This window comes from Saccostrea cucullata, unplaced genomic scaffold, assembly GCF_032062105.1.
Source record: "Saccostrea cucullata isolate Sc308-1 unplaced genomic scaffold, CSIRO_AGI_Scuc_v1 ctg752, whole genome shotgun sequence".
NCBI classification, from domain to species: Eukaryota; Metazoa; Mollusca; class Bivalvia; order Ostreida; family Ostreidae; genus Saccostrea; species Saccostrea cuccullata.
The window spans coordinates 54,445-68,456 of NW_026923231.1; the positions used below are offsets into that span (position 1 = coordinate 54,445).

At 31.0% G+C, this 14,012-nt stretch overlaps 1 protein-coding gene across 1 annotated transcript in view; it reads left to right on the top strand.

The window, feature by feature from the left end:
* LOC134263502 (uncharacterized) overlaps positions 1-14,012 on the top strand; it is a 52,079-nt gene that overhangs the window by 37,253 nt on the left and 814 nt on the right. The window contains exons 7-13 of the mRNA XM_062745853.1: positions 1,442-1,525; positions 1,688-1,942; positions 2,483-2,740; positions 4,211-4,423; positions 7,000-7,103; positions 9,932-11,084; positions 13,488-13,547. Coding sequence (XP_062601837.1) covers positions 1,442-1,525; positions 1,688-1,942; positions 2,483-2,740; positions 4,211-4,423; positions 7,000-7,103; positions 9,932-11,084; positions 13,488-13,547 — 2,127 coding nt within the window. The remainder of the gene's footprint in view (positions 1-1,441; positions 1,526-1,687; positions 1,943-2,482; positions 2,741-4,210; positions 4,424-6,999; positions 7,104-9,931; positions 11,085-13,487; positions 13,548-14,012) is intronic.

The window sequence follows — 14,012 nt, forward strand, 5'->3', positions numbered from 1 at the left end:
TTTGCGGTTTTGGAGACCAATTCTTCAAACAATCTATTGTAATTCGAATGGAAACCAAATGCGCCTTGTTATAAGCTGACTTTTTTTGTTTTCACATGAAGCAGAATGTGTCCGAAATCTTATACGTGAAAAGCAGAAAACACTTGCTGTGGCTTTCAACTCGACATTTTGATATATCGGCGACGTATTGCTAATTAAAGATAATAATTTTCATTCTTATGTCAAATCGATTTCTCCTGGTGAGCTTGATATAAAAGATACCATAGAGTCTGACGCATCTGTTTCATGTTTGGATATTTTACTTAAAAAGACGTTAATGGTAATCAATCAACCAAACCACGAAAGCCATGAAATCCATGCATGATGACTTAAACTTTTCAATCTTCAAATTCCTTTATTTATGCAGCAATATACAATATATTATATATACCTTTATCAGCACCACAACTTTATAGCTCTCATTTGATTCGATACGCAAGTACACGTTCTACGTATGTACAATTTTTAGAACGAGGTTAATTATTGACAAACAAATTGATAAAACAAGAATATCAGCAGTCAATGTCAAAGCGTTTAAAGTAATCATTTCCGTGAGTTCTATGGTATAATGAACTTGTTAGCAAATACAATTGTAGCATTGAGTCAAATGCTGACTAACGTTTTTAATACCACCTGTTATTGTTAGTCCACTATTTACACACTGAATTGAATGAATGATTTTCCGTTCGGCAGGTAATGCTCACTTCTTTATTGCACCTAAACCCACCTCTGATAATAAAATAACAAGATGCCTTTCGGCAAAGAGGGGGAATTAAGTTGTTTCTTTGTTGTCAACAACAATTTAAAGTTTCTGATGTTATCAAATTCTTAACCTTTGAGAATCTATTCGCCATTTGACAGACGTTAATTACGTAGCGCCGAAAATGCCTCGCCTTACTGAAAGTCCAAGGTTAACTGAGAATTGTACTAAATCCGAATTTTCTCGGGGAATGTAAACTTACGATTCCATCGCGTTTGACTTCACATATAAAAAAATTATAATACTAATCTCAGTAGCAATTGTTTTTCCATTATAACCTGAATTTTCTTGAACTAGACTGCAGAACGTCAATAGACATATTCAAATGTAAGTACTAGTATTCAAATGTTGGACCAGACACCTGAACATTGCGCGTGACATCTAACATACATGTAGCAATACGGTGGGCCATTTGTGTAATACATGTACATGTAGTTCTATTCAGAATTGTCGTTTCAAATGTTAGCATAAGTAATAAACAACATTCGGAAATGAACTTGTTAGGCATGTGATCAAATCTACTGAAAAGTCCTTCGGGCTTCCTATGATTGAATCTAGTAAGCGTGATCAGCCAAGTTTTTTTTTTCTCGTGAAATTTTTAAACATTGTTATTTTTTTTTAATTTAACATCGTTTTTTGTAGATTTAATGTACATTGTCTCTCCTGAAACTGAACCGATTAGTCTTGTACGACTTTCACAAGAACATATACAACAAGAAACTTCAGGTTTGTTTTTTTTTTATTTGGATTTAAGCAAACCTTCATTTGAAGAGCTTAAGACGTTTATAAATTAGTTCAGATAAGATCTATATAAGAAGCTGTATACTGTAATTTATTTTGCTCGTATGTCTTCTAGCTATGATATTTTTAAGCTAATGTTTTTTAAAGCTTCATCAATAACTGAAAATGAGGTGATAGAACCAGTTTACAAGCCTCATATAGAGGGAAAACCTCCTCTCTCTTTTGTGGACCTCTTAATGGAGTATGCAAGGACAGTGACATGTAAAAATAAAGATGAAGAAGAAAATTCAGACATACTGGAAGTTTTGGAGGAGTGCTTTGTAAGAAAACTAGGAGTAGATGTTCTACGTCACGGAAGCCTGGTAGATAAGATCACAGATAAAGAGAAACTAGCAAGTGAAAGTATGTTTTTTTATCCAAAGTTAATATATGCAAATTTTTGCATATTAGTTATGCAAATTAATAAAAAATATATTTTATTGACTATATGTATGATTTGTAGTACAATCACTGACTAAAATGTTTTTCTGCATGTCAGAGTCGCGTATTCTATACAACATGTAGTATATAAATACTTTTTAGCGGTATTCATGAATTAGTGCATTGATGTTTATGCCAAAAACCCTAAAATATGAAGTTGCTTTTTAAAGTACATATACTATAATCTATAACTACAGTTATTATCAATTGGAACAACAGCTTTTCGACAACTATTATTACCGTTACATATTACCTGTTAAATAAGAATTTTTTCTGTCATAACGTTAAAAACTGATCTAATACTATCCATTGCTTATCATTTTCATGCAGCTGTATTAACATATTTCACGGAAAGTATGACTATAAACAGTTTCAAATATTAAGCCTTAAAAATGTAAGTGATTGATGATAAAAATGAACACTAGTAAAAATGTCCATAAATCACTTTCAAAATAATTTCAGTAAGCGTGCCGATAGAAGTAGTGAACTGGGAGTCCGATGCAAGGTGCAGATACGCAGGATATGCTAAAGAGGGGACACAAACAAGGCACATAGCTACTGCAATGATTGTTGGGGGTCGTGGAGCTGGAAAAACTCTACTGAAAGGTCTGCAAAGACACATCTTCCAGGAATTGCATCAACCACGGTCGACAGTGGAACAGGGGTTAGACGTTTACGAAGATATATATGAAGTAGACAAAGATACTTATTATTTAAAAGGTGGGTACTGAAAACAGCCTTATCATAAATGTTTATTCTTTGTTAAAATGTAAATAGATATGAAAATTTAAGATTCATAAACCTTCTGTTCACTCATATAAAATGTTGCTTGAACCCTAATGATTTTCCAAAAGAAATGTATTTTATCAGCAAAATACCGACAATTATAGCATAGCTTGCAGAGAAGAATTGGACAAAAAAGACACTTCAAATTGACAAATCTATAAAGGAATAATAGAATTTTATGTCATTAAGAGTTACATTCTTATCAGTGAGAGTATCAATGACCCTTAACATTGCTTTTTAAAATTAGGGACTTCTAACGTACATAAAACTTTATGTGTACGTAAAAATGCGGGCTTCATATTTTAGAGGCTTTGACGCAGACAACGATGCCCTAATTTATGAATACTGCTAAGAAATCATTTAATTAATTATACAAAACACTGAATGCACAGACATAAGTAGCGCTAATTCATGATAACGCTAACAACTCCATACCCACTGCGCTAAATTTTGAATACTGTAAATCACTTTATTAGCAGGAAATTTATTTTTGCGTAATTACAGTTTGCTCGCGAAAATGAATTCTCGCGTATAATACCATTTCTCAAGATTATATAAAACAATAACCAGAATTCATAGAAATTTTGTCTCGCTAATTAAGAACCAAGGAATATTTCGCAAAAATGAGGTGTTACGAAAATTTAGTGATTTACTATACGCCAAATTATGTACACATACAGAAATATAGAATATAAAAAATTATATATAAATTATATACATGTATTATATTTCAAAGTTTTAAATATCGCAAATCAAATTTTTTTTTCTAAAATTAACTTCATCTGTTTTAAATTTTTACAAAAAGACAGTTTCTTGTATTAAAAGAGATTCTTAATTGTTTACATGGCATAAATAAGACATTCGAGATATGTAATATCAGAATTAAAAGCGGTCAAAAAAGTTTTAAAAATGTTCTGAGTAACAGAAGAAGAAGATAAAAATAGAAGTCATATAAAAGCAAATCAAAGTATTTACTGACGTAAACTACAGTGAACAGTCGTAAACCAAGTTAACAACATGTATGATAATTTTTTGTCATGAAATGGGGACAAAATGAATTATTTTTACAAAAATTTTGGTTTTCTGAATGTCACTTACATGTTTCAAACTAGCCTAATGGTACAGATGCACATGTACTTACATGTAGGATAAGCCTAGAAGTGTCTTTTTGATATGCATATTGACCTATAAATTTTTTGCTACATTGCTTTAGTGTCAGAAGGACTTTTTCGAATGTATTTCGGGTCTATATCAAAGTAATCATATTCATAGAGAACAATTTACATGAAGGCATGCAATTTCTTATGACAGTATTTTTAAAATCTATATTCTTGTTCTTACATTCTAACTCTTTGATATCTTCACGTTTTTCGTTACTTTTCAATCTTGTGATTTTTTTTAAAGCTTTTTCAGAAAAAGCGGAAGCAAAAAATAAAGTACTTCTGAATGTTTGGGATTTTGGTGGCAATGATGCATATTACACATGTCATCATAATTTTCTCAGCAGAAGAGCATTTTATGTTCTTGTGATCAACTCGTCTAAATCGTTTTATGAAAAAGTCGATTGTACTTTTTGTGATCAGGAAGGAGCAATGTTTTATGGATGGATATATGGAGGTAATCTTTTCCTTCTTCATCAACAATGTTTTTCAGTGTCAATCAAGCATATACAGATATCATGTGGCACACGTACAGCATTGATATTATTTGATTTCCCTATATATCAAAAGTCACATGTATATTTTCATTCTTCTAAATTATATAAATATAGCCCTTTGGTGAGGTCAATCCATAGATATGTATGGACTTCACAGAAAAGTATATCGACCGAGCACGAAGTGCGAAGTCGATATGCTTTTCTGTGAAGTCCATATATCTATGGATCGACCGAATTACAGGGGTATATTTGTTTTTATTATTCTTTACATAGTTTAACAAAATACAATTTGAAAATAATGGGAACAAGGCCCACGTTTTCTCTCTCTAACATTTAGAGACTAGAGATAAAAATAAGGTAATGTAATGTTTAATGTAATTGTGTTTCCTTTATATTGATGGAGTAATTTAGAGGATTTACTTTTTCAAAATACTACATTTATTTGTATCAATTTTTGACTAACATATTCAATATTTTTTAATGTAATCACGGCATTGTCACGTCTCATCGAGTACATAAAAATATTTATACAAAATGAAGTATATATCTTGTCAGAAACATCAAGTTATACACTGTTTTAGCTATTATTGTAAAATCAGTACTATTTTTGTTTTACAGAAAATTACAATCTCTATTTTAAGAAACATCAAGTCGATATCATTTCAAATTCTACAAATAATTACTCAAATCTTTATGCTATTATATACTTAATCATGTGATCAAGTTTGAGCGAATCAGAGGGCTTGGAATGAATGATAAAAATAATATAATATAATAATTTAAATAATTGAATCCATCTGAAAACTTTACAATGTAAGAAATTCTTTTTTCCAAATATAAAAAATATTTTTATTATTACATGTGTTTCTTCCGCAATTTTATGTGAAAAGCACAGCTTTCACTCACTGTCTTTTTTCATCTTCTTGGAAAAATCATTTAGAAACAGTTTTCAGCTCATGTAATGACCATACTTGCATTTCTTTCCGAGGACAATAGAAGAAATCATGGATATTTGCTCCTATAATCACTTAAATCAAATACTTCCAAATAAAATTATAATATGCCGTACATTGCATTAATTTATTAAAATTATTAAACAGCATATGTACCGTGGATATCTTGGAATAGTTAGACCAATAGTTATGAAAGCTTATCTAATGCATCTTGGGTAGCTTTTCCTTCGGATATTTATTATCCTCAGGACCCTGATGACAGGGTAGGGGATACCGTTCTACCCTTGTGTCTTTTTGTTCATGCAACTGCTTGAAAATTTAGCACAATATTTGTTAATGCATGATAATTACATCATGCATGGGATTCATTTGAGTACGAATCCGATGTCAACATCCTTTTCCTCTGTGCATCTGTCCGTATCATACATAAGTTTTGTCACAGTTTTCTCAACAATTTCTCATCTGAGATACTTGTAATTTTAGATTAATTTTTTTGTATATGCAAGTCATATGGATGGATTTAATTTTGTATGAATTTGATGTCAAATATATGTTTTCATCGTGTATATTCGTACAATACGTAAAAAAACTTTTGTCGGAGTTTTTTTTAGCAACTATTCATAATATCATATGCATGGAATTTTAACACATTCATCTAAATACAGTGATGCTGATATTCTTTCTTTAGGCATGCTTTATGGTGCAATTCATTTTTGCTTGAATTTGATGCCAACTTCCTGTTTATCCCTTTGTCTGTAAGTAATTGAAATTGTGTATTTTAATATGCGAGTATATTCGCATTAACTAGTGAGCATGAACTTTAATAAATCTTTTTGTTTTTATGTAATACTATGTGCTTTGCATTTATTGATAAATATTGAACACTGCATACACATGTATGACTGAATATAATTATTAAAGTTTTTACTTGCAGACGTCGGAATGAAAATTTCATTAATTGTTAGACAAAAGATATTGGTTGCTAACTTCCAGTATAACGTATTATAATGCTTCTGTCAAGTATATATTTTGTTTTAGTTATAGAGTGTGCTAGGGAAGTAAATTGCATAGACAGCCCCATAAACTCTAATGCCACGTCTTGGAACATCAGTACTTACATGATTTACATGTCCTAGAGTCCGATTCCTTTGTGATATAGAAATGTGAGAGTTTCTGTTTGGGAAACTTTTAGGATAATGTCCACCTTCATAGAAAAAATTTTCAATATTTTTTACTGCAACTTCTTTTATTCAATGTTTTTGCATGTATTATAAATGTGTAACATGTTTCCCGATCATTTGTACTTACTAGTGATTCGGACAAATAAAAAATATTAAATATTGATTGATTGTATGTTGTTTAACGTCCCTCTCGAGAACTTTTCTCTCACGTGGAGACGCCGCCACTTACCGGTGGAGAGCTACAAATTTTGTCTTATACTCTGCACTCGTGGCCATTGAGCAGTGAGGGATCTTTTTTGTGCCAGCACCTTAAATATATAAATATACCATTCATTAAAATAACAAATACATTTACAACGGTACGTCTATTTTGTCATTTCCTTCAGTTTTATTTTTCCACAGATTTCATTAAATATTGGTTGCAGCTGGTCCACTTATACAATGATGCTGACACTCCTGTTGTTATATTAGCAACGAATGAGGATGGTGGGCAGACTAAAGAAAAGGTTTATATATATATATTAGAGAGGTTTAGTTACACGTTTTGCGACGAACTTGTACGGGTGACGTCATGAATTGTTGTCTTCCTCGAAATCATGACGTCAAATCCGACGAGTAGCTTCAAGTTTAGATCGTGTAACAACTGTCTAAACGTGCGACAGAAACATGTAAAGTTATCGATTAAATTCTTTATTTCCTGATTCAGTCGGTTGATTTTTATGCTATAAAACAGGAACACTATTTAATTGAAAAATGTTTAAGTAAATTCGATGAGTACATCAAAGTACATGTATTTTTATCAACGAAAAGTTAAACTGATATCAAGCAGCATGTTTATTTCGTATGCAGGATTCATTTGAAGAAGACCCCGTTATGCACCAAATGAAAAATTTTTGGCAGTGATTTTTCCCCTTTTTTATTAAATTCATTTTAAGAACCCTAAATACATATATTTTCTTCAAATAAAATATTTTCTAAAATATAACACCCAAAGGCACTTGTGACGTAACAAAAATATAACACCATCGCCTTATAAGTTATAGATAGTATGTTTAATGTCAAGTGCTTGTGGAGATTGTATTTCATTAACTATTTTTCCCCTTCAATACTAGCACTTGCAAAGATCTAGGGCAAACGCGTATTTTTTTAAAGTAGAAAAAGGGGCGGTGTCTATCTTCTATTATGGTTTTAGCAATGTATTAAGTAGTTATATAAATATTGCATGTAGTTGAGTGTAACATTGAAAATTTTCACCCCAAGAAAATCATTGTCAATCCGAGGCGCAGCCGAGGTTGACAATGGTTTTCGAGGGGTGAAAATTTTCAATGTTACACTCAACTACATGCAATATTTATTATATTATACTGAATGTTTTATACAAATACATATTACAGTGAACCGTGCGCGCATAAATTCCGCCGAGTTGCTATTTTTTATAATACCACCCGTCGTCAAGCAATGTTGACTGTTGTTCCGCAGGAGGACGTGACTTCATTATTCAGCGGGTAGTAGTGTTTTTTATCAAATGTTTCTGGACGAATCAGATTCAAGTAATCTACATGAAAGTATAACATTAAATATTATTCCATGGCTCCTTTCTAAACGTTATACAAAGAGTGAGCCCTTTTATTTTATCGTTTTCAATAAGTTTTCTGTTGTCATGCCCCCCCCCCCCCCCATTCTCCACAATGTGCAAAATGAAGTTTTTTGGTCGTCAATTCAGTATCTTTATCACTGCTTCCATTTTAAAAATGATGGAAAATTAAAAGCTTGTCCTGTATAGATATAGTGGGATTCAAAATATTTAAAGCACTTCATTGCAGTTAGATGACAATACATATACTGATTTTTCATTGTTTATTGTACATGTATTATGACTAGAATATTAAGTATAAATTCCACCTTTGAGTTCTCTAAATTAAAAATAATAAATATAATGCCGTTCAATTAATTTTCTGTATTCTCCAATCATGAAAGTTTGCATTCATATACGTGTACGTATAACTGAAACATATTATTGACGTTGATGTCAAGTATAACGTGTACGTCAAAGTTACGCATACACGTAGTTACGTCACTTGTAACTTAACCTCTTTATTATTTGTTTATATTTTTAGATTAAAGAACTTATATATTTTTTTACATAATTTTCTAAAGTTACAAATTAACTTAAAACTTTTGCTGAATTGATAAGAGAACATTGTATTATCTGATTGACTTAACATATGTCTACATGAACTTTATTTAAAAAAAATGTTTCTCTGTACATTTTTTTTCTCACAATACGACTTCTTTCATGGTTTTTGATTCATTTCGGTTATATTTCTTATGTTAGTAAATTATACGAAGATAGTGTGCTTATGTTTAAAATACATGTAGTTCATTAGTATTTTGAAAGACTTATTGTGTGAACAAGAGATTTATCAGAAAAGCCTGTGTCGCCTCCATTTGAACGTCATTATATCTCAGAGTGATCAGCTATAATTGTAAATCATCATAGTACATGCTGTGAGGCACAACATTGTTCTTTAGGATTTTGAGTGATTATTTGGGATAACAAGAATGTTCTGAGGAAAGATTGTGTTGCTTGTTTTTTTTTTACCAGTATTAAGTTTTTACAGTATTTAAAACATATTGTATTAACACAATTACGCCTTGTAGTTCACAATACGTTCTTTTTATTTATTAATGAACTCTTCAAGTTAGATGTGCGTTGGAAATTTTGCGGAAAAAGGAAAGAAAAATTCTTTATTTTTGCGAAAGTTGCTTTTTACGATCCTTGTATTTGATCAATTTCATTAAAACATGGTGTGTACATCGAATACGAAAAGGAATGTTTAGTTGAATACCTAAATTGTTGTCGTGGTTATTGAGACAGGTTTGCTGATGTCTTTCTAAAGAATTCAGTTTTACTAGCTTTGACGTCTTTGCATAAAAAATCAAAATGTAGGAAGTATTTAGATTCAGAACTACATGAATGTTAAATTGAAAAAAAAGGCAAAAGACAAACATGAATATTTTTCTCTACAAAAATTACTTTTTATCTTTTTGTTTGATGCTTATTAATTAACATTTTCCATTGTTTTTGTTTACTTCTTACTTGTGTGTGGTGGTAGTTTTGCGGTTGCTGTGATGGTGTTGGTGGTGGTGGAAGGATTATTCAAACTAATAAACTAATGCCGCTTTTATTTATTGACTTTAAGATATTCAGTAAAACAGTTATTTGTACCATTGGGTTAAGACTAAGACGTTATAGAAAGGATGTTTAGTATATTTGTTTTTTTTCTCTTTGCTAGACGTTCATATAATACTTTTTATTTAATTGAATCAACAGGAATGCAAGAGAGTTTATGATGATTTACTGGAATGCTTGAAATTTGAACCCGAGCTTCAGAATCATTTGGACAGAGATCACTTTTTGGACCTTGCATTAACCGAGGACGATAACGAAGCAACACTACTGAGAGTCGAAAAATGTCTTGCCTCTATTGCCTTGATGGACCGATGGAAAATAAATATACCAGATACTTGGGTTTACTGCGAGAACGCCCTTAGAAAAGTGAGAAAAAGAAAAATTCTTACTTTTTCAGAATTTTCTGAACAACTTTCAAATGGAAAATTTGACAAAGAAAATATCTTTGATTTGTTGCGCTTTTGCACGGAAATAGGAACGATTTTGAATTTTAGAAAGGAACCTCTGACAGACCATATTATACCAAACGTTCAATGTTTTGCAGAAAGCTTCAGTAAAATGATAACAAATCCAAAGTGTGCTCCAGACGAAATGAAAATCAATGAAAATTGCCAATACTCAATCGATGGGGGTTATATATCATACGACTTTTTAAATCGAATTTTGGAAAAGGAGATGGACGTTGAAGAAATAAAATCAACTTTAAGGTATATGCAACACCTAGGATTGATAGTAGTAGGTGACACGGCTCATTATGTCCCTTGTTTAAACAAACTAGATTTTGGAGAAGACGTAAAACAAAGTATCTCGTCTTTGAGCGATAGAACATCTGTTTTGGTTTTTAATTTTAAATTGTCGCCACACTGCTTTTATTATCGGCTGATTGCTGCTTGTATGGCAGATCCAAGATGGTCTGTTGTTCAGGATAGTGGATTGAAATATCTCTTCAAAAATCTAGCATGTTTCAAATTCAAAGATCATATTATTGTCCTTACTCTCACACGAACCACTATTCAAGCTCAGATATTTAGGGAAGGCAATCCGCTGTGTCCAAAGAGAACACAGATAATACGAAATCATATAGAAGAATGCCTGAAAACAAAAGAATGCTCTCAAAAGAAGTTTTATACAGTTGGCTATCAGTGTTCAGAACAGGACGTTTTTGAAGAAAAACTATCGTGTTTTCTTTTGGAAAGCTACATTGATGGAAAAGGCAAGTTCGATTGCCCCCAACATGAGACGGAGGGCCACCATTTTATACATGAAAACGATCTGCTTCGTTTTTGGAAAGTCAGTAAGTAACTTTTATAAGAAAGAGATTTAGAAACAAGCGTACCAGAGATGACTACTTAATGTAAATATACATCTGTTGATTTTTTTTATAAAGAAAAACATCGTGAAGATTGAAATTAAAAAAACCCTCAAGAAATCGCCGACAATAGACTGATCTCCACGGGATAATCAAATGATTGTTTACCTCTTTTGAATTATAATTCCGTAATCATCTAGAGTTTACCTTTGTTTTGGTATAATATGTTAATGGACTAATCCCTGTGTGTTAGTCAAGCCGACAAATCTCCGCTGCTTAATATTATCCGTAGTCCTCTATTTCTAATACTTTTGTATCGATATTCTAAAACGTAAAAGTATATCATTGCATAAGGCAGTTCATGAAACTATTTCTGTCGACAACACCTCCGGAAATAGTCTTAGGCTTGGTGAACTGGAGACTTTTTCACTCCCTCAATGTTATACTTTAACTGTAAAATAATAAATCAATTGAAACACATGCAGCATAGTTCAGTTCTTACACTGGAGAATGGGTAATATATATAGGTAATAGGTAATATTTATAGACTTTTTCCTGTAATCATTAGGTAAAATTTAATGTATTTTGGAAATATCTGTCATTTTCTGATTTACATGTATTAGTAAAATTGCATTATTCTACTATTATTATAACCTCATGTTATTATATCAATAAAACGAATAAATTATATTACATGATGCCAGATCGCGTTTCGCTGAGATTTCTTCGTCAGCTTATGGTCTTTCTTGCTGACCTTCCAAGAGGTTAGAATTTTTAATAAGATATAAATAAGATTTTCTTAAAAGTATGTTTACACTGTATAGAAGTGAACGCAGAGTGAGACCATATACCTTACCCATGAAGATGGAATAAAAAATGACCCCAATCCTGAAAATCTGACAAGCCAAAAACTTTTACGAAAGTAATAAACATAAAACAAAAAATAGAGAATCTCAAAATGAAAAGAATAGAAAAAATATCAATGATAGTCAAAATCCTGGAATTCGACATTACAGCAGTAAAAGTTCCTCACCAGCACGTTCTACGAGCTTTAATCCTTGTAGTGCACTTCTTTCTTTGCTGTCATGGAGCATTTTACAAAAGAATCTTTTTACAATTCTAGTTTTTCTAATATATTTTATTTTAAATGCAGAAATCATCTTTTCCCTTGAATAAATGCATGCGTAATAAATGTCATGGATTGTCAATACGAATAAAACATTCTCGAAAACAAAATAATAAACAGCCAAAAAATGTTAAGTTCTATGTTAAACTGATAACACTTCAAACATGATAAAATTCGGGATTTATGTATTATTAGAAGGCAAAGCTGTTATGATTGAATACCATGCTTTGTATATATATATATATATATATATATATATATATATATATATATATATATATATATATATATATATATATATATATATATATATATATATATTGAGTTTCTCGAGAAATAAAAGAACTTACATGACAAATTTTTATATAAAGTTCAATCTCAAATCTCTAGAAAGAAAAAAAATTATTTTTCTCAAATTGCGTTTCGTGAAACAGTATACATGTTTTACCGTTACAAGCCTGGTCACTCAATGTAATGTCTTTCTTTCTCTCAAGCCGTGTAGAACGAATGCCACAAATTATTCTGAAATATATCCCCTTCGAAAGTAAGCAATATTATTGTAAGATTGCCTAGGTATCTCTCCGTTGTCTGTCTGCTGTTTTGTCCGTCTGTAATAATTTTGTTTCCATACGATATCTCCGAAAGCCTTTGAGCTCTTGCAATTAAATTTCGCATGACTAATTTCTCTGGGCTATAGAAAACATCTATTGATCTTTGGATCAAAATATTCAGTAAAGGCTAGACTAGATTAGAAAATTCGTTGTGTAAACTTTTGACTTTGTAGAACGTAATGCAAACATCTTTATTTGACTACGAATAAGCTATCAAATCTTTATACCGTATAAGCAATATTTTTAACGAGGATTCTGAGATCGCTAAAATTAAATATGGCTAAAAATAAACTGTGTTTAATTTGTATTAGCTTCATTATTGAGCATCTTAAAATCGCAAAAAATTACTTTAATTTTAACATTTTTTTTTATTTTAAAAGTTTAAACATTCAATTATACTGAAATCACCCCCTTCCAGTCAGCGCATGCTACTCTTTCTTTCCTGAGGTAGAGTACAAGGATTCCCTGGATTATTTCGTTTAATTTACTTTTAATTGTCCAAATTTTAAGATAAAACTAAATTGTCATTTACATATTATAAAGACACGAAGTTAATTAATTAATTCTCTTTTATTCGAAATAAATCTATGAACACAGAAATTTGGTGCATTTACTTAAAAAAAAAAAAGAATGGTTATTCTTTTTTGGCAGATACTTCAATGGACGAAGATGGTGGGAAAGGATCAAAAGAAGCAAGAAAACAATCCCTAGGTAAAATTATTTATCAAAAATAATCCGTTTTTCAATTAAACTGTAAGAAATCTTAATTTTAAGTTATTTTTTTTATTTTCTAGAAGATGAAGACTGTAATATCATTCCTTAATAGTTAAGAAATAATTTTGTTACTTGATGACCTAGTTCATAGATACATGTAACAAAGTGTCCCAGTGTTGATTGTAGTGAGTTATATGCAAGTAATGGTTCACTTAAGCTTACGTGTTTCAATGGGACCTCAGTGTATTATTTAAAGTTGTAGGAGTAATAAAGGGGAGGGGAGGTGTGTAAATATAGCACCAAATATAATATTTCAAGGGCTAAGATTAGTAAGGCTAGTTTTGCATGGGCTTCATCAATTATATACTATCTGAATGAATATTATTAATTATCTTTGCTTGATTTAAAGGAGTTAATAATACATGCATTTAGAAGTCTGTAGTTTAGAAGAAAATCCAGAAG